The sequence below is a fragment of the Candoia aspera genome, chromosome 2 (genome assembly GCF_035149785.1).
Source record: "Candoia aspera isolate rCanAsp1 chromosome 2, rCanAsp1.hap2, whole genome shotgun sequence".
NCBI classification, from domain to species: domain Eukaryota; kingdom Metazoa; phylum Chordata; class Lepidosauria; order Squamata; family Boidae; genus Candoia; species Candoia aspera.
Window position 1 is genome coordinate 195,793,770 of NC_086154.1, and position 22,297 is coordinate 195,816,066.

Here is a 22,297-nt window from a genome sequence, read left to right on the forward strand (position 1 = left end):
TATGAGCTCACTAATATTCCTAAGGAATATGCAGTGGAGGTGAAGAATAGATTTAAGGGACTGGACTTAGTAGATAGGGTCCCGGAAGAACTCTGGACAGAAGTTCGCAGCATTGTTCAGGAGGCGGCAACAAAATACATCCCAAAGAAAGAGAAAACCAAGAAGGCAAAATGGCTGTCTGCTGAGACACTAGAAGTAGCCCAAGAAAGAAGGAAAGCAAAAGGCAACAGTGATAGGGGGAGATATGCCCAATTAAATGCAAAATTCCAGAGGTTAGCCAGAAGAGATAGGGAATTATTTTTAAACAAGCAATGCGCGGAAGTGGAAGAAGACAATAGAATAGGAAGGACAAGAGACTCTTCCAGAAAATTAGAAACATCGGAGGTAAATTCCAGGCAAAAATGGGTATGATCAAAACAAAGATGGCAAGGACTTAACAGAAGAAGAAGAGATCAAGAAAAGGTGGCAAGAATATACAGAAGACCTGTATAGGAAGGATAACAATATCGGGGATAGCTTTGATGGTGTGGTCAGTGAGCTAGAGCCAGACATCCTGAAGAGTGAGGTTGAGTGGGCCTTAAGAAGCATTGCTAATAACAAGGCAGCAGGAGATGACGGCATCCCAGCTGAACTGTTCAAAATCTTGCAAGATGATGCTGTCAAGGTAATGCATGCTATATGCCAGCAAATTTGGAAAACACAAGAATGGCCATCAGATTGGAAAAAATCAACTTATATCCCCATACCAAAAAAGGGGAACACTATAGAATGTTCAAACTATCGAACAGTGGCTCTCATTTCACATGCCAGTAAGGTAATGCTCAAGATCCTGCAAGGTAGACTTCAGCAGTTCATGGAGCGAGAATTGCCAGATGTACAAGCTGGGTTTAGAAAAGGCAGAGGAACTAGAGACCAAATTGCCAATATCCGCTGGATAATGGAAAAAGCCAGGGAGTTTCAGAAAAACATCTATTTCTGTTTTATTGACTATTCTAAAGCCTTTGACTGTGTGGACCATAACAAATTGTGGCAAGTTCTTAGTGGTATGGGGATACCAAGTCATCTTGTATGCCTCCTGAAGAATCTGTATAACGACCAGGTAGCGACAGTAAGAACAGACCACGGAACAACGGACTGGTTTAAGATTGGGAAAGGAGTATGGCAGGGCTGTATACTCTCCCCCTACCTATTCAACTTTTATGCAGAACACATCATGCGACATGCTGGGCTTGAGGAATCCAAGGCTGGAGTTAAAATCTCTGGAAGAAACATTAACAATCTCAGATATGCAGATGATACCACTTTGATGGCTGAAAGTGAAGAGGAACTGAGGAGCCTTATGATGAAGGTGAAAGAAGAAAGCGCAAAAGCTGGCTTGCAGCTAAACCTCAAAAAAACCAAGATTATGGCAACCAGCTTGATTGATAACTGGCAAATAGAGGGAGAAAATGTAGAAGCAGTGAAAAACTTTGTATTCCTAGGTGCAAAGATTACTGCAGATGCTGACTGCAGTCAGGAAATCAGAAGATGCTTAATCCTTGGGAGAAGAGCAATGACAAATGTTGATAAAATAGTTAAGAGCAGAGACATCACACTGACAACAAAGGCCCGCATAGTTAAAGCAATGGTGTTCCCCGTAGTAACATATGGCTGCGAGAGCTGGACCATAAGGAAGACTGAGAGAAGGAAGATAGATGCTTTTGAACTGTGGTGTTGGAGGAAAATTCTGAGAGTGACTTGGACCGCAAGAAGATCAAACCAGTCCATCTTCCAGGAAATAAAGCCAGACTGCTCACTTGAGGGAACGATATTAAAGGCAAAACTGAAATACTTTGGCCACATAATGAGAAGACAGGACAGCCTGGAGAAGATGTTGATGCTAGGGAGAGTGGAAGGCAAAAGGAAGAGGGGCCGACCAAGGGCAAGGTGGATGGATGATATTCTAGAGGTGATGGACTTGTCCCTGGGGGAGCTGGGGGTGTTGACGACCGACAGGAAGCTCTGGCGTGGACTGGTCCATGAAGTCACGAAGAGTCGGAAGCGACTAAACGAATAAACAACAACATGCACTGTAATTTAATTTCACTCCAGTTGACTCATTAGGTGACATTGTTATTAAGAAATAGGCATTAAAAAATGGGAGGGGGGTGTGCTAAAAAAATGAGGGTGGATAGAGAGGTGACATTTCCAAAACAGCCAATGGATCTAAAATGACTATATTCATACAAAAACTGCTTCTTGTAACTAACAAAGAAAGAACAGGGAAGCAGAAAGCTTCAATTGATCCCTGATTTTGATTTAGGTAGTACTGTATTGTACATTCATGGGATATTTTATTGTTGTGAACAACTCTATTATTGAAAAACTGTTACACATTTTGGCCTGGTTCTCCAAAATTAGTTATTATGTCATAAATGAAGTAATGAATGTAAAATAAGTTCTCAAAAGTTTTTTCCCATCCTTCCAAGTATATTCAGACATTTCCATTTTCCCCCAAACTTCTGAGTTAGTTATGTTTTTAAATTCTTTAAATATTTTGTTGAAAACTCTGTCTCTGCATGGTTTTTTGTTTTTTTACAAAAGTTGAATGGGCAGCCCATTTTAAATCTATATTTTCTCATTCTCTTGCACAGTTTTATGTTTTAAGGCAAAAGTGGCTTAAAACTGAAATCTAGACATATGGGAATTGATAGGCTGATGGTCTCTGGATTTTATGCATGTACTTCAAGTTCCAGATGATTACAAGACAGTGATCAAGTACTTAGGCAGGCACTAGGCATTAGATATCAAGTTCTCCTGTTTTACTGTTTTAGCAGCTCTTTGCACCCCCCCCCCCCCGATTTCTAAGTAATCAGTTTATAGCTTTGTCAGGGAAAAGAAACTTGGACGGGGATGAGTTTTTATTTAGCTAGTGTGGAGAGAGCTGGCTTATGGAATTGCCAAGGGACAGATATAACTGAATGGATAATTCGATTTGATTTGATGCTCTGGTTCTTCCCACAATTACTATTACGGGGAGATGGGGGTAAACAGGGATAAGATTTTCTTTCACCTCTTCTGTTGGGGCTTAACCTATATAATTCTATCTCCTATATAATTCTATCTTCTACCCAACATACAGACATGAAGAAGCTGTAAGAATTGCAACCAATATGTGTAGGGCCAACAAGTTCATTCTCACGCTCCTCTTCATTTGATGTTAATTGTGCAAGAGAAGGGATGTGACTGAATAGGGTCCAAGACATACCTTATTGATAAAAATTGTATTTAGATAGAGCATAGCCTGTTTCTACCAGTTGCTTTAAGGTAGCTTCAGTCACACAAACTGAGTTATGTCTAAACTGTTTTCTTTTTAAACTTTCTACTTAAAAAAGGAGATAAGGGATTTTATAAAAAATAGCACGTAATAAGCTGAAAATAATGCAATGATTCAAGATCCAGCACAACAATAATATATATTGCAATGTCCAACACTGGCCCACAAAATGGAAATCAGCATTCAAAACAGTGGTGGCTATTAAAATACATCTAGTGCATAAATCCACATCACATGAAAAACACCTACGGTCCACTAGCAGAAGCACTATACCTAGAGCATCTAAAAATAACCACTAGCAGCCACTAAACAGTTAACCGTATTGTACACAAAGGCTGAGAATTATTACAAACATACACCGCACAACTGAAATGGCAGCAGGTGCAAGAAAGCTCTTGTCGGTAGCCCATGCAAAATGGAGGCTGTCTCTAATGACAAGAAGCAGCCACAGTATTACCTTCACGCTATTGTCCACCTGTGGACTCTTACCTTTTTGACATCTCTGACAAGATGATACAAAGTGTTGGATGGCCCATGTCTCTGAAAATGATCACAACAAACAGTTTAATAGTTCTGACATATCTGAAGAAGCTATTTGGATCAAGGGAAAGATGTGTCAGAGTCCAACTAAAAAGCTCATAAAACCCAAATTACTGAACGTGACAACTGTATGGTTTCATAATATCTAACAAAAAAACCTGAATACTCTATAATTTGACTTAGAATTCCACCTTTAATTTGGAGTAATTAAATACGTTTGAACATTGCACTCTACCTACAGAGGTCAATATTCAAGGAAGCTACCTTTTAAACTTTTTTTTTTTAAAGTTCTATAACTAAACTAATTGTGCATTTTTTTGGCATTTAGTATTAGATCTCATTCAAAGTAGTAGAGATTGCTTATGCGACCATATCTTTGCAAATGTATCATTTGGTATATGGATAGCTTAACCAGGAATTGAACAGGTACCTCTTAACTACAAAATTTAGAACTGAACATTGGCAATAAGATGCCCTTGTCCAGAAAACACCATGCCATTATGACTTGAAGGGCAGCATTAAGAAATGAGACTCTTTTTTTCAGTATAGGCCCCATGATGGTAATGATTATCTCCTTCCATATGAAAAGACATATTTGCAGTATACTGCTCGAAGATGTTCCACAACTAATTTTTGAAAGATGCTCCATGAATAATGGTCTTTTTTGGAATGGGTGGGGATAGAAATAGAACCCACCTTGCTAATGTGGATCAAAAGGGACTAAGCTATAATTCTTCAAACCTTTACTACTAGGGGAAAAGTTTGAGTCATGGAGAAATAGTACTGGTGGCCCTTTATCATGAAACTCAAGTATCATATTTTATGTATGCCTTATATAGAGGTCACCAAATCATGCAATTCTTGATCTTTTAAAAGGAGTTTAACGTTGGAGAGTGGGTAAGAGATCAGAGGTTGGAGGAAAGGTATACTGACCTCTGCAGAGTTTGCATAATCTTCTTATGTGTGTGATAAAGCAGTTGATATTATACCACCCATGCAGCCTGAGATAGACTTAAGATTACCACTATTACTCTCTGCTATTAATTAATGAAAAGCAGACAGAAATTCAATAAGCAGCATTCCCTTTTTGACCATATGAGAAAAAGGGCTGTCTACTGAATTTTTGCTCATCTTTGCAGTGAAATACATGAGTTACAACCCAGTGGTAAGTGAAAGACTGATTGTTTTGACAAGGCAGCTGGTGTTCTCTGGGAAATAATAGGAACTAAATAGAACACTTTAACTTTGAAATGGCATGCTTTAGCCTAGCCAATTCAGTGGAGTTTTGAAAATGGCATTTTCTTAAAAAAGCAATTCATCTTGGGAGCAAATTATTTGTAACAGAATTCAAACTGTAATGGAGTACAGATGCAGTTTTTTTTTCTAAAGCAAGTTATACAGTTTTAATAGGATACAATAAAAGACTAAGCGGGCAAAGCATTGTGAGACTTAAAGTGTTACAAAACACTTTAAGGCAAGCATTATTTCATGAATGAGGAGATTGAATGAGTTTCTGGGCATCATGAAGGGAATTAAATGAACAAATAGGGGCCTTACCGTATTGTACAGCTCCTCTAGTCTGGAGATGGTGAGAAAACGATGCATGCTTACTCCATTCTCTATGAGTAACTTCACAAAATCCACTCTGTCTAATACCAAGGCATCCAACATTGCTTGTTCAAGGGATCCCACCTAAAAAGGAAATAACTTAGTTAGGGAGACCTTGTGATCAGTGAGGAGAATCATACAAATGAAAAGGGTTACAGAAACATTTTACATTTTTCCCTAGCATTTTAAAAGTGGGTTCCAGCATAACATTACTTTTCAATACAGTTTTGGGATGTTGAAAGCTGTTTTTTTTATTTCTGTCGTCTTGGTGTAGAGATCTCCTGGAGAGCCTCAGTGTCAGCTTTAGTTTTTACCAGTCTGAATAAATGGTGTCACCCACATATTTCAATATTTTATGCTTATTTGTACCCATGAATCCTTATAAATTAAACATTACTGATCCCAGTACAAAATACTGAGGGACTCCTAAAGCTTGCATTTCTCCATTGAAAGAATTGTTCAGTGCTCTCCATTTCCTGTTCTTCAATTGTATCAATTATGAGAGGACTTATTCTCTTAGTCAGACTTTGTGGAAGGCTTTTTGAAATTCAGGTAGGTACGATTTACCATGGACAATATCAAAACTTCTCAAAAATGGAAGAACAAAATGGAAAGTTTTGTTCTGGAAGTCATGCTATTATCAAAAATACTTGTTTATCTGTAGCCCTGTTCAGGATTTACCATAGTGTGTTCAATCGAACTTGGAAGAAGTAGTGAAGAGCATTCCCTTTTCCTAGTTGTGCTGGTGACATAAGTGAAATTATGGTCTCCACATTACAATATGATTGTCAGTGGCAGGGAGCCTTCACATGCAACAACAATGCTTCCACTTGGGCAACTCTGAATTATTACCTGGATTCCGGCTTATGTAGAAATAATCACATGTAGAGCTAGGCTTCCTACTGAGGGCAATTGCCCTCCCCCGCCCAACTAATCCTCCTCCAGGTTCATCTATCTCAACCCATTCAACAACTTTCCACCAATTTCTCCATCTGCAATCTTATTCCAGAATAATTTTATTTTCCTTTGCATAACACTCAGAAATTCTACTCGTCCCTCCCAAATTTTCAACTTTTTTTCTCTTATACAGAAGCTGGGCTGGAAACTCTTTGAGTTCTCTGAATAACTGAAGATTCTGTGTCTATATCTAAATCATATCTATATGCAAGTAGCCCTCATTATCTGCAGTTCCATTACTTGTCGTTTTGTATATCTGCAGCATTTTTATACATGTGCAAAATGGCAGCGTGTAAAATAGTTTTTTTTGACCTCATTATTTGAGGTTTTGTTATCTGCAGCCTCTGTGAACAATGAGGGCCACCTATATATATTAAGAAAGACCAAAGGTGCATAATATGACATTCCAGGGATCTCAGGAGACAGATTATGGTGTATGAAAGCTTAAGCCATGATACATGCATTTGTTTAATTTTTTTTTCTCACAAAATATAAAACAATTGGTTGGGTTATGTTTTAACAGCTCCACTAGGTGACAGCATTTCCTACAAGAAAAATTACAGATATCTTTTTCATGATTACTTTTTCATGATTACATGACACTCTGTTTATGTTCCAGAACCAGCCTGCCTATCTGTCTGTCTGTCTATCTATCTATCTATCTGAATAATCACACTCAACTGAAAAGGTATTTAATAGTGGTATAAATACTGTACCGGCCACTGTTGCCCATAAATAAAAATCTGGCTGCGAGCAATGTCTACCCTGTTCCAAGCCAATGCTAGACTCAGTTGATCTGGAGCAGAGGCATTTGCTCCTGTAGAAATTGAGAAGAATAAGAACACTTAATTAATTCAATGCACAGTGGTAAAACAGATCCTCATGAGAAATGGGAAAAAGGTAGACACATGGTCCAAATGAGAGATATTACAATAATCTTTATATGATTTTCTTGTTGAAGTTAGCAACCTAATTCAACAAATTTAAATAAATCAGGATGCCTAACATTTGCGTGAATGTTTTGAAAAACTAAGATCACCAAGTATAGGCCCCATTGCAACAAAGTAATATTGACTAACAACTCCCATTTTTCTTTCTAACTTTGATAAGCTAGGGTTTATATATGCAGATTTGTGAAAAAAAATCTGGAACCCCTTCTCAGAAAGGGAAATAACAGAAGCAGAGCTGTCTTACAACTGTGGAGATGTAGCATTGAAGCCTGAATAATAATTAATTCTGCCTGGTAGATTAATCTAAAGTTAAAAGACAATCTCTCAGAAGTCTCCTTTTGTATATTCCTATCAGACACTGAACTCAGGAGTTTGCTTACTCAGTGGGAGACTTACAGACATAACTTAGCTAATTTAGTTATTTTATACAAGAGAGAAATTGCCTACTGTGTATACAGAGATCAAAGCCTACATAAAGGTTTAAATTCTAGACTATTTTCTTCTGCCTTTCCAAGTCAGTGGCCATTCTTGCTGCTCTCTTCAAGGCCACAGGAGGCAGCTGAGTATGCTGACATGGCAGTCCTCTCAAGTCTGGGAACTGCTGGTTCCTATGTTGCCAATTTCTTTCCTAGAAATTCCATTCCTTTTTAAAACCCAGTACAGAAAACTGACCAGAAATAGCTAAAGGAAAGGAAACAGCTTCTTCTGTTTTAAAAATTAAAAGCCAAGATACATGCAAACAATGGAGACTGGACTATTTCCTGGACATTATGGAACCTTTTCTCTTTCACTATGAGCAATCTGTTTTTTAATGAATGTAATTACAGGTAGTCTTTTTAGCGTCCACAATCGAGACCAGCAACTTGGTCGTTAAGTGAAGCAGTCACTAAGTGAAACTGTTATTGTGCTTACTATCTTACTTCAGCTTTCCTTTGCTTTACAGACCTGCAAAGGTTGTAAATGTGAGAATTGGTCATAAAGTTGCGTTTTCATCACCATCATAACTGCAAATGGTTGCTAAACAATGAAATTGCTAAACGAGGACTACCTGTATTATTTTTTTTTAAGGAAGACACTTCGCTCAGATTTTGTTAATAAAGCAAAAAACTTGCTTACAGAATTTATCTCAGAAAAACTGGCAACGTTCTTTTAGGGCTTCCCACATTTATTTTAATTTAATATACTGTACTATATGTATTTGGAGCTTAACATATGTCTGCATACAAGGGAGTAAGTAACTGAACACTGTCAGCATAAAAAAACAAAACAAAGTGCTGTTCTGTCATTCAGGAAGGAGAAGACTGTAAGAAATGTATGATATTATTTCAGGTCAGTGAAAGATTCAAAAGTAAAATGAAATGAAAAGTGACATGAGTATTGATGCAGATACAATATCAGTCACTGAGCTGCAATGAGATTTCCAATGCAACTGTACTTCTTCAATGGCCTTTATCAAAGGGTTAGATTAGATTGCTGCACCACAAAGCATGTGAATGAATGAATATATTGCATTTAATATATATAACACATCTTTAAAAATTAGATCAACAGAACTTGAAATGTGGAAGAAAACATCCTAAAGTGGTAGCCTGATTTGTGTGGGGCAGCTAAAAGTTTAGGAAAGGAGAAAATAGTATAGTATAATCTGTGGCAATTTTATATGAATTTTAACCTTAAAAACCTTATCTTGTACACTTCAGCAGTCATATATGTTTATGTTTTATCTGAAATTTTTGGGCTATTTGCTATCACTTTACCAACTCTGTATCAGTGTGTATTTGCATGAGAACCTGCTGAGGATAAAATTGTGTGTATATAATGCTGTTTATGCAAGTTATGCTAAAATAAATCTGTTAATCTTTAATATAAAGACGAAGCTGCAATGAAAGATGTCAGCTGAATTAAACCATTGAACTATTGCTGGTTTCATACATAGTATTCAACCATTGTTTTTTAAATAATGGCTTTTTGGAAAAAGCATAGTTAATTAATGTAATGGCTGGGTTTGTATATCATGCCAAACCAAAAAAAAAAAAAACACCCCAAATGGTTAACTTAATGTGTGAACACAAATATATGCATAGTATATTCTTGGAAGCAATTTTCTACAGCTCTCGGTCAAGTAGCAGTATCAGCCTCTCTTTTCCTATCTTCCTCCCTTGCCTAGGTGTCTAAATGCTGGAAAGAAGTGTTGGAACCTTTTTATTAATAAAATGGAACAGGTTTTTTCTTTATATAATTTGAATATACCACTCTGATTTAAGATTTCTGGGTTACACTTGATGCAGCATGATTTATCCATATCATTTTTACATTATTTTGCCTCTTCATATTAATCAATCCACTGCAAACTCTATTGGGCAGGGGTGAATTCTCTATTTTACATCCCCTTAGATTTCAAGGGAAATAAAACCTGATCAAGGCAGAAAAATGGTTTTGAGATTCATCACATGATTTCTGTATTGTTGCTAGGATACTCCCTTCTTGTCTATCTGAGTTAGAAAGCTGTCTTGTGGCTCTCCAGTGGATTTGCATCATGCCACTGTTATATCAGAGCACAGCAAAATCTCTGTTGCTGCATGTTTCCATTAAATATCCAGACTGTAGAGATATAATTAAATTGATCTCAACTTTATTCCACAATGTCCTGACATTCCAACTAGATGGACTACAAATAATAATAAAAATATCCTGTTTTTGCAAAAGTAAAAGGGAAAAGTATTCTGGACATTCTTGTTATCTAGATTCATTGGGTTCAAATTTATTTTGGTTCAGATAAAAACTTGAAAACATCATAAACCTTACAATTTCTCAACTATAACAAATGCTTACTGACTTTTCTCTAGAATCTATTCTATACATAGCAAGAATATATATTTATTTCTGTGCACAGAAGCATCCTTAGAAAGGTTCAGGAGAAGCCAAATGATGGAAGCAGCATTGTGTTGATGTTACACAACCTCAACACTTTTTGTACTTGTATTGGGGTGGAGCCTGCATCATGACAGGGAGGAGCTTACATCACTACAGTCAAATACTTTTCATTATTATATTAAAACTGTTGGATCATGTGGATGTGTTTGTCTTTGCATATGCAGACGTTTCTGTATGCATGTGTATGCATGTTGGTATATCTCACAGTATCCCATGGAAATCCAAAATTTATGGATAAAATAAGCAAATAAAATTAAAATAAAGCAAGCAAATCTTCAAGAGTACCTTACACCCAACCCATTAACAAATCTGTTTATTGGTTGGTCTCTTTCAGATGTGGGGGGCAGGGAATGTCCCATTTGCTGCTCCAAACATCTTGCACAGAAATGGCATTCACAAACTGCACATCTCTCAGTACAACAAGTTACTAAGCTTACTCCTGCATTTTTGTTTCAAATCAAATGAAATTAAATTATAACCACTTCATGGTTCACAAGCATTGCCCTGTGCTTTCGGTTAGAGAATAGAAGCAATGTTGTTCCAAAGCTGCAGGACAAATGCTTTGTGAGCATGAGTCACAATACATTAACAAGCTAGAAGAAACCAGAGACATCAGGGTCAGGTAAGCATAGGAATATGCTTCAATGAACACAACATGGATGAGGTAGCACTTATGGAAATGAACATACATCATCCAGTGTGCTCCCTCCAACATTTTGTACAATAGAAGAATTTGAACCATCCTACAAATCATACTGAGGAAAGAATGGGAAAAGAACAAAAACAAAGCAGCAACTAAAACAACAAACTTCTTGTGAAACAGCTGTGTTCTGCATCCTTTCCAGAAACCCCAGAGGTACTGAAATTATCACAAAATCTCAAATTACACCATAAATGAAATTCTGTTGTTTCTAAAGGTAAAATCAGTTTTAGCAGGTTGTAATTGCAAACAGAAAAAACAGTGCATATAAGCTGCATGACTGCACATCTGATCATTTCCAGCTTAAAATAATTCAGTCCTTAACTTTATATATATGTTTGTGTTTTAAAAAATTATCTTGGGAATGATATACAGACTTTATTAAACATTTCAGTTTACATCTTTCTTGAAATACATCATAATAAGTTGAATTAAGTATGTCTAAATGTATAGATACAATTTCAGAAGGTAGAACTCAATGGTTAAAACTTCCATAAGTCTTTGTGGCAATATTAATGTTTTCAAAATGAATATTACATCAAGATTAATGTATATTTTACAATTCTTATTAGATGTTTTACATGATAAATTAATGAGCAAGTTTTTATGGCAGGCTAAAGCCCCCAGGATATCCTTGGCTGAACTGAGGCTCCATTATGATGATGGTAGTTTTAACCTATGACATTTTCAACTATATATTCGGGTTTTTATTTTAATATCTGTATTTTAGGGGAATGAGACATATTATGATGTTTCTCCTCTTCGGGGCCATTTGGAGAGCAAGTGTATAAAATGTTTGAAATTTTAACAAATTCTAGTGTCCAGGTATACTAAACAGGGATCTTCGTTTCCTGACTTGAAAGTTGCCAGTCACTTTTAAGTATTAATAGGTAAGCAGTTAAAACATTTTGATCCTGAATCACATGACAAATTGATGTTGTAGAACAATTCAGATTTGAATATAGTGGGGAAGATGTTTTATTGGAATACTTGGGCTGAACAAGGGATTAACACTTTAAACTGATCTCTAATGGTTGTTTTAAAGATTTTGAGAGATTGTGGCCTCCAAGTTTAGGTCCCTTAAGACATGCAGCACTAGAACAGAAACCAACAATTCAATTTTATAATATATTAAAAAGTAAAATGAATGTTAGTATTATATATTTCAATTGTGGGATGTAAAAGAATTATATGATCTGAAGAAACCAGGGATGAAGAACTGGAATATCCAATTTTGGAGAATCAGTGTGTCCAGATGTTATGAAGTATGAAATATACTTGTATGAAATATATTTGTGATTATTTAAAATGAAATTAATTCAACAGCAAATATTATTTCCTGTTTATTGGACCCATGAAATAATGTTTAAAAAGGGATTATAATTGGGGTTTTTTATGTTGGCATTGTAAGATATTTGTAGGTTCTTTACCTCATATGATTTGGTCTTGTCCAGCTATAGCTTTGTTTTGGTTTCAAATCAGTCCATATGCCAATACAATTTTGGAAGAAATATTTTAGTTAAGGATCTCAATATGATGTTAAATTATATTCTTAAAATATTGAGTCTGTCATCTCATCAAGAGCTTTGGCTCTTTCAGGCCTAGAGCACAGTGAAGAAGCTAATTTTATGTCACTGGAAAGAAACTTACTCTCCTGATTTTAAGGAATGGATTCAGGATATGAGTTCATTAGCTATTTTTGAAAAGTCTCTGTGTTCTAAAAATGAGATGACACAATATGTTGATATATAGTCCAAATATAATGATAAACTTATTAATTTTATATAGTTACCTATAGTTATTATAGGAATGCTTTTTATCTCTGAATTAATGTTTTTCTTTTGTCATGTTTATTTTACTCATAATAATATATCTAGGTTTCCTTTTTTCACTGTATAACCACTGTATTTCTCCCATCCCCCCTCTATTGGTGATATAATTTTTTTCTTTTGTATTTCAGTATTTTAAAATTAAAATTAAAAAAAAAACTTTCTGGATCTTTAATATTTAGAGCAGCCTGTCTCAACCTTTTGACCCTTGAGGAACCCTTAAAATATTTTTCAGGCTCAAATATAGGCCAGAAGTTACAAAATTATTATATTCGTTTCATGTGTAGGCCTGTATATATGCATTAACAGTGCTCTTAAACTAAAAATAAAGAATGAAACTTACCTCTTTAATGTGAAGTTGCCTGAATTTGAAATATTTTTTAAAATAAACTGTGATCTCCCAGGGAACCCCTAGTGACTTCTCATGGAAGCCTAGGGTTCTACAGAACCCTGGTTAAGAAACCCTGTTTTAGAGCATTCATTTCAGTTCCTTTCTTCAACACATTACTATCATTACCATATAATTTTTAAAGTACTCCTTCCATCACTTCCTTACTTCAAGGTTGCATGAAATCATTTTATTACTTTATTTTTAATATTATTCACTCAGGTAGAGGCTCCTTGTTTAGCCTCCCTTATACGCTACTGAAACAATTTTTTATTTCTATCAAATTGTGATGTACTTTCTGTCCCTCTTCTCATCTTAACTGTTTCTTGTTCCCCTTGATTGCATTCTTGTAACTATTTCTTGTTTCTGCTTATACATTAGATACCTTTTTTACATTCTGAATTTTTACAGCAATCATTTTCTTATATATTCATTTTTTCTACAAAGCCTCTTTTACTTCATCATTCTACCAAGCACCCTTTTCCATACAGTCCATAACTCTACATACTTCTGTGGCATTCTGCAACACAATTCATTTCACTCTATTCCATGCAGCTTCCACATTCTCTTTTCTTTTAATTCTTCAATTTATCATAAGCCATCAAGTAAAACATCATTTTAGATTTATACTCACTCTTTTGCCATGTGTATATATGAACACACTTATGCTTAAAGCACTACTGAAAATAAAGAGAATATTTTCCAAACAGACACAGATCAAACCATGATAATTCTCACTCACTTGGGTGTCTGAATGACTCAATCACTTTTTCTGTACTCTCATCTTGTTTCAAACCATCCATTCATGACTTCTAGAAGAATATATTTCCCCTGGATTGCATTCATTCAGAATTTTGTACGAATTTCCCATAAACTCACATATTCCATTATCAAACATTCACTGGATTTCAAACAACGATATTCAGCCCTTAACCTATTCCCCTTAATATTCTCTTTGAAGAAAAGTATACATGTAAAAAAGGAGTGTTTAAAAGACTGATTTTTTTAAAGCAAAATTTGGATTCCTAGATACGTTATAATGCTGCATTTATATATTATATTCCAGGCAGCTGAAAATAGTAAAAAAAATTAGGAAGTATCAAACCAGAATACATCAAATCAGATCAAGAGATATGCTACAAGAGACTACATTGATATGCACTACTATGCACTACTGAGGGCTCTCCATTTGGAAAGCTCAACAAGTTTGGACTTGCTTTCTGAATAACAAAAAGATGGGGGCCTTTCTGTTTTTGAGAGACAAGAGTATTCCAAAGTGAGGGGGCTGCTGCTGAGTAGGCTGGTCCCAGTCCTCTGCACTGAACAGGCAGATTCCATCTGCAGCAGATGGCCCTAAAGGCAATCAGAGCTCAAACCATATATTGCTTTATAGGTAATCATCATCTCAAATCAGTCCCAGAAGCCTACTGGTGATCAATGTAGCTTCTGCAAAATAGGTGCTATGTTATTAAACCAGTTTTAGTCTATTGTTTATGCTGGAGGGTGATACTATATTCGTAAGAGGGTGCTGTCTAGATTTGTTATAGTCTTGTTGGGGCAAACAATTCCATTACCTTTTAACAAAGCTGTCAAGATGGCCAGATCAATATCCTGGTGTCCTTCTGATCCCATGCGAAATACTGTAATCTGAAATGCAAAAACAAGCAAAAAGAATCTATTCAGCTTTCATATGTGGCACTAAAATAAACAGAAAGCTATTAAAACGATATGTAATATTTGCAGAGAGTCTAAGTTCATAGATAATTGTGAGCAAACAAAACTGGTTTCCGTTAATACAAGAAGACAGATTAATAATACATAGCAAATATTAAAGATTTAAAGAACCAGAGTTATGTCTTCAGAATTGCTTTATGAATTCTATATGGATTATATTGTATGCAAAATATTATGCACAAGTCATAATAATTCTTTCTCCTTGGCAACTATTGAGGGTAAATAATTAGAACGTATAAGTTGCAGAAAACCATTAATAGAGCAGTGATCAAATTTTGTAGCAGAGATACCATCAGGATTTATATTGGTTGAGGGCACTGTAGCACTATGTCACCACTGTCTATCCATTTAAAAGTAGTGATATGCTGCAGTAGATATTTATTCAGTACAAGCATCTTTTAAAATCTGACTATGGTGCATATGGAAAAATTGCCAGGTATAGTTTCTTCTGTCCATGCAGCACAAATGAAATCATATACAATGCCCTCTAACCATAGCATACTCAAACAGTAAATCACTGCTTCCTCATTAAAGATGAGTCAGAGAACTCTGCAAGTAGAAAAACATTATTTAATAAACCGGAAAAAGTGAAATATAGAGATTATATGCCAGTATCAACTTTTGTTATGGATAGTAACATTCACCCAGTATTAAGCCTTTTAACATAGGATCAATAGGGTTCCCATGGCAACCAAGAGGATATTTTTTCCTGTATGCAAACAACAGAAAAACAGCATTCAACAGTTGCAAAGGGATGTGCTAAATACACAAATGTATGTCCTCCAAAACCACATTCTTTACTGATGCCTGTATTTGTGCTAGGACACTGACATAGGGTTTCATTTAAGAAACAATTAAGCAACAATCAACAAATATGCAGTGAACTCTTACTTCTTTTTTTAATATAAAGGTAAAGGTAAAGGTTTCCCTTGACGTAAAGTCCAGTCGAATCCGACTCTAGGGGGCGGTGCTCATCTCCGTTTCTAAGCCTTGGAGCCGGCGTTGTCATAGACACTTCCGGGTCATGTGGCCAGCATGACTCACGGAACGCCGTTACCTTCCCGCCGAAGCGGTACCAATTAATCTACTCACATTTGCATGTTTTCGAACTGCTTGGTGTGCAGAAGCTGGGACGAGCAACGGGAGCTCACCCCGCCGCGCGGTTTCGAACCGCCGACCTTCCGATCGACGGCTCAGCGGTTTAACCCGCAGCGCCACCAGCCTCAAATTAATCAATAGGTAACAAAAAGGGGAGGGGAGAACAAGAAAGCCAACATTCACATGCCAGTAATGATACTCTCAGATGAGGCTTGCAAATGCCTGCAAATGGGGATAGAAAAGTCAATCAAATAACTGCATCATGTACACCAACAGTGCATAAGCTTTTATAGGCTTAGAGGTGCACTTGGTCTTTGAGTATCAGCATTCTATAAAGTGAACAGGGCCAGATAAAGAATTGGGTGGGACTGGAATGAATACTAATTTGTTTTTATATTTAAGTTAAATTAATAAAATATAGTTGCTATTATTCTTCTGCACATATTTAATACAGCAACTTTTAAAATAGCTCTGAGGGCTGCAACCAAGCTTTGGGATGGCATGTGCACTCTCAGTGCATGCTTACTATTTAATGTATTTTTGTATTAATGTATTTAATGTATTTTTAAAAAATGAACTGGCATGCTTCTTATTTCATGTTTAGCATCATGTATGCTTTGGTTTTCAAACTTTTTTCTTTCTCAAATCTTCCATTCCCCTTCAAAGTCTCCTCACAAAATACTTTTGGCCAAAATAACTGTACTAAGCATTCTGTACAACTATAGTTTTTCACTTATAAAATGAGAGCTTTCATCACGTTAAACTTCTAAATATCTTAGATGAGGTCCTCCAATTCTTCATTTTTGTGCATGTAATTAAATATGATTTAACACCATGGCACCCATGAAGAAGAGGCTACTTATGTTTTTCCTCACTGGGCAACACCTCTTTTCCAAGATGATGGAGAGTCCCTGGAGAGTTTACTGATAGTCAGTTGGATGCACTTCAGTTTTGACTCCAGGTTGAGGGAACATCACAGTAACAATACCTCAACAACTGCTAATCTGGTTATCTTGGAATCCCTTCATCTTGCAGATTTTGAAGATGTGGACATGGTGTCCAGAGAGGCAAGAAACTGTGATAGACAACAATAACGCAGCAGATTCTCAGGAAGGAGGGAGCACATTCCAAGGGTCAGGGGGAGACAAGAGACAACACAGTCCTGAGCTGGATCATGGGAAGAAGAAGAGATTTAGGATAGCCACTCCTAGGGTATAGCCATTAGGCTACAGTAATGCAGGTTTAGTCTGGGAAGATTCTGTTTATATGGTGTAAACAAATAAAGAACTGGACTTTAGCTGGATTGCTTCTATGTCGTTCTTGGGCTGAGCCCGACAGAAACTATTTACTCAACCTTTATCCTTTGTAGCTGGCTATATCTCCAGTTGGTGGGACTAGCCATGATTAAAATGATCAATATCTTTCAGATATGACATGTTCCCTATCGACTGGTAACTATCGACTGGTAAGCCTAACACGCATACATGGAAAGTGTAATGGTTGCCTATCCTAATAGATTCAGACTCACAAGCAGGTACTTAATGATATCTGATTTATTAAAAGAATAGTATGCAAATACAGAGAAAGCTGAGAATGAATAAAAGCGTGCCAAATACAAACTAAAAACCCTTGCTTCAAACGTAATCCCTCCCCTCACCCTGCCCTTGCAAACTCCCCCCGCCCCCGGTGCTGGTAACCATTTCAACTGCCATCCTGGGAAAGTAACCTTGAACACATGAGATAACCCAAACACATTCCAACCCAGCAGCCAACAGATAACAACTCCCCAAGATGGAATCCTCCGCCCTTCCCAGATGAACGTATCAGTGAAATGACATGCAAAATGTTACGATGTACCAGCAACATTGGAACGGTGAACATGACATACCGCCCCCCCCAAAAAAACTAAGGAGCAGGTTTCATAGGATAAGCGAGATGAAAGTGTCGAACTAAATCAGGAGATTGAACATCTTGTGCAGCCACCCACTCAGGGTGGGGAAAATGCTTCCATCGAATGAGGTACTGCAAGGTGCCACGTAGCCTGCGAGAATCAAGGACCTCCTTCACCTCAAAATGTTGCTGTCCGTCAATCATAATTGGCGCAGGAGGTGTAGGTTGCAGATGCCACCGATCAGAGTGGTTGATAGGCTTGAGCAAGCTGCAATGAAAAACAGGATGTAAACGTCTAAGATTGTGAGGCAAATCCAATTTAAACGTGACAGGGTTCACAACTCCCACAATGGGAAAAGGACCAACAAATTTAGGAGCCAATTTTTTCGAGGGCTGAGGAGACTTAATGAACTTGGTGGAAAGGTAGACCTTATCACCAACTTTGAAAGCAGGTTGAAGGGCTCGTCTCTTATCAGCATTCAGTTTGTAGGCGGACTGGGCATCTGCCAACGCTTGTTGAATAACTGGCCAGGAATCACCCAGGTGCGCAGCCCAATCAGAAGCAGAACAGGGCGGTGTTATGGGTTGAGGTAAATCAGGAATGGGAACAAAATCCCTGCCAAACACAGTACAGAAAGGGGTGTGTCCTGTGCTCTGATGGACTGCGTTGTTGTAAGCTACTTCAGCAAAAGGCAGGAGATCAACCCAATTGTCTTGCTGATAGTTGATAAATGCCCGCAAAAATTGTTCAAGGGTAGAATTAAGAGCCTCTGTAGATCTGTCAGTCTCCGGATGCGACGCAGTAGACAATGCTTGCTTAGTGCCCACCAGCTTCAAAAATGCCCGCTAAAACTGAGAAGTAAACTGTGTTCCACGGTCTGTGACCAAGCGGGAGGGGCTCCCGTGAATCCTGTAGATATGGACTAGGAATAGCTGGGCTAATTGCTGAGCAGACGGAATGGAGGCACAGGGAATGAAATGGGCTTGTTTGGAAAAGTAGTCCTTCACCACCCAAATCACAGTCTTTCTCTGACTAGGAGGCAGTTCAACAATAAAATCCATGGAGATCTCCTCCCAAGGGTGGGAGGGACTGGCCACAGGCTGCAGCAAGCCTTGCGGTTTGCCCCCCTTCTGTTTAGACATGGCACAGACAGGACATGAAGCAACATATTCTTTGACATCACATCTCAATGTAGGCCACCAGAATTGGTGGCGCACCAGGTGTAAGGTCTTCACGAAGCCAAAATGACCAGCCACTTTATCATCGTGTGATCTATTCAAAACCTCCCTTCGCAAACTGTCAGGAACATAGAGGCGGTTCTGCTTCCAAGCGAAACTTCTGTCAAATTTAACATTGTCTCTATTCGCTTGCAACCAAGTGTCAGATTTCAGTTCGGAGAGAAACTTTTGTTGCAATTGCAAAGGAACCGCTGGCCTCCCCCCAGCCGGTGAAACTGAAGCTGAGGGCAGCTGCGCACGAGTCTGACTGCGAGTGACAGCTTGCAATCCCAACTAAGGTTCCGTCCACAGTGTACCCACAACGTCAGGCACCTGGACCAAATCCTGGGGCAGGCGGGAAAGCGCATCAGCCAGGGAGTTTTTCTTGCCTGGAATGAACCTCAATTTGAAATCAAAGCGACTGAAAAATTGAGCCCAGCGGATCTGTTTAGGACTGAGTTTACGGGGCGTGCTGAGTGCTTCCAAATTCTTATGGTCAGTCCAAACTTCAAAAGGACATTTGGCCCCCTCTAAGAGGTGGCGCCATGTGTCCAAAGCAGCCTTGACTGCAAAAGCCTCTTTTTCCCAAACATGCCATCGCCTCTCCGTCTCAGAAAATTTGCGGGACAAATATGCACAGGGCTTCAGGCAGCCTGCAGCATCCGCCTGCAGCAAGAGTGCTCCAATTGAGAAATCGGAAGCATCCACTTGAACCACAAAGGGTCTAGTGGGATCAGGGTGTTGCAGAATAGGTTCAGCAGTGAACAGGCTTTTGAGTTTGTCGAAAGCCAGCTGGCATTCAGGTGTTCAATTGAGCAATGCTCCCGGGTTCTTCACCTTTTGTGTGTCCCCCAGCCCCTTCGTACGTAACAAATCAGTGAGAGGCAATGCAATTTCTGCGAACCCCTGAATGAACTGGCGATAATAGTTGGAAAAACCAAGAAAACTCTGGAGCTGCCTGCGAGTGTGCGGGTGCTCCCACTCCAGAATAGCTTGAATCTTTGCAGGGTCCATTTCAATACCCTTGTCCGAAATCCTGTACCCCAAATAGTCAAGCTGAGTCTTATGAAATTCACACTTAGACAGTTTAGCATAAAGCTCAGCCTTTCTCAGTTTGCTAAGTACTTGCTTCACCAAGCGCTCATGTTCCTCCAGCGTTTCAGTATAAATCAAAACATCATCCAAATAAACCAGTACACCTTTGAACAAATGCTCATGTAACACTTCATTGTTCAATTGCATAAACACCCCAGGTGCCCCCGCCAATCCAAAAGGCAAAACCTTGTACTGGAAAGAGCCCAGAGGACAATTGAAAGCAGTCTTCCACTCATCCCCCTCCCGTATACGGATACGGAAATAGGCTTCCCTCAAATCCAGCTTAGAGAAGATCTTCCCCTTGGCCAGATGTGCTAACATGTCTTTTATTATTGGCAAAGGATATTTGTTTAATATCGAAACTGCATTTAATCCGCAGTAATCTGTACAAAGTCTCAACGTCCCATCCTTCTTCGCTCGAAACAAAACAGGGGCGCCCACTGGTGAATTAGCTGGTTCAATAAAACCCCTGGCCAAGTTTTTGTCCACAAACTCTCGCAGTGCCGCCAATTCCCTTTGAGTCATGGCATAGATTTTTGGCTTTGGCAGTTGTGCATCTGGGACCAACTCTATTGCACAGTCAGTTTTTCGATGAGGTGGGAGTTGGTCCGCCTCCTTCTCACCAAACACATCTGCAAAACTCTGGTATTGCTCCGGCAAGCCTTCCAGTGGGGTGGCAGCCAAATGCGGGGTTGCTGCCGCCACCCTCCCCACTGCTGCCTGTGGAGCGTCGTCCTCCCCAGGGACTTGATAGAAACCATCCCCAAAAGTCAAAGTCCTATGCACCCAATTTATATATGGGTTTTGCTGGACGAACCAAGGGATCCCCAGAATGACTAAAGGACCCCCCACAGACACTACTACAAACGGCAGCCCCTCACGGTGGCTGCCCATTTGTAATGCTACCATGCCCATGGAATGGGTGACTGGCTTTCCCCCCACCGTAGAGCCATCAAGCTGAGTAAAAATCATGGGGCATTTTAGAGGAAAACTGGGTAACTCCAAAGCAGTCACCACGTCAGGGTGCATCAAGCAGCGTGAACACCCTGAATCGATCAAAGCCCACACTTCAACAGTTCTTGTGTGGGAGCCTAGCTTCACTTTCACTGTCAGTGTGGGATAGTTACCACTCACCGAAATATGGTCACGCCCTTCCTCTACCACCTGCCCAGAGGCGCCCTTTAAAGCAGGTGGCTGGCATTTCCCGCTGGCTGGATTAATTTGGGCTCCCCCTCGTCCCCGAAGTAAGGAATTTCCTCCACTTCAGTCTCAGCTAAAGCCGCCTTCATTTTCCTGGGTAAAGAGGGAGATTTCCCCGATGACTTTCCCGGACGTTCCTCGGTCTTTCGTTTCGGGCACGCCGCTGCTCGGTGACCGTCCTTCCCACATCGGAGGCATTGTCCCTTCGCATAGCAGTGTTCTTGCTCCTCTTTCCAAGCACATTGGCCGGATTTTCCAGGGGGTGCAGCAGTGCGGGAACACTTGCTGAGCCTAGAATATCTCATCACCCTCCGGTGAGCAAAAGTTTCATGGACATGCTCAGCCTTTCCTGCCAGCTGTATCCACTCATACAGGGAATCCGGGTCGTCTCGCCCAAGCGACCATCTTAGGACCTCCGTATTCAGACCATCCTTAAAAAGTTCTATCAGAGTGGATTGAGACCAATCCTCAACTTTTCCAGCCAAAGCCTTAAATTCCAGAGCGTAGTCTGCCACCGATCGTGGCCCCTGGCACAGCTCCTCCAGTGCCCGTTTTGCTCTTTCCTTAGCTAACGGGTCTTCAAAGTGTAATTTAATGCCCACAGGAATTCCTTGAACTCTTCCAGCTCAGGGGCCTCCGATTGACATAACTGTACGTACCAATCAGCCGGCCGCCCCTTGAGCTTAGTGGCAATGGCATTAATTTTGGCTCTTTCTGAGCGGAAACACTGTTCCCATTCGTCCATATAACTCCTTGCATTGGTAAGGAAGAACGACAGCTTAGTTGGATCCCCATCAAATTTCATGGTAAAGTCCTTTACCCCCATCCAGGGTGGTCCCT

The 22,297-nt window shown here is 39.0% G+C and overlaps 1 protein-coding gene across 4 annotated transcripts in view; it reads right to left on the reverse strand.

Annotated features, from left to right (window-relative positions):
* The window catches only part of LOC134491400 (transient receptor potential cation channel subfamily M member 3), a 380,465-nt gene that overhangs the window by 70,591 nt on the left and 287,577 nt on the right, over nucleotides 1–22,297 (reverse strand). For all 4 annotated transcript variants that reach the window (XM_063295138.1, XM_063295137.1, XM_063295136.1 and 1 more), the window contains exons 9-12: nucleotides 14,797–14,869; nucleotides 7,138–7,238; nucleotides 5,414–5,548; nucleotides 3,806–3,856 (exon numbers count right to left, since the gene is read on the reverse strand). In XM_063295138.1, coding sequence (XP_063151208.1) covers nucleotides 3,806–3,856; nucleotides 5,414–5,548; nucleotides 7,138–7,238; nucleotides 14,797–14,869 — 360 coding nt within the window. The remainder of the gene's footprint in view (nucleotides 1–3,805; nucleotides 3,857–5,413; nucleotides 5,549–7,137; nucleotides 7,239–14,796; nucleotides 14,870–22,297) is intronic.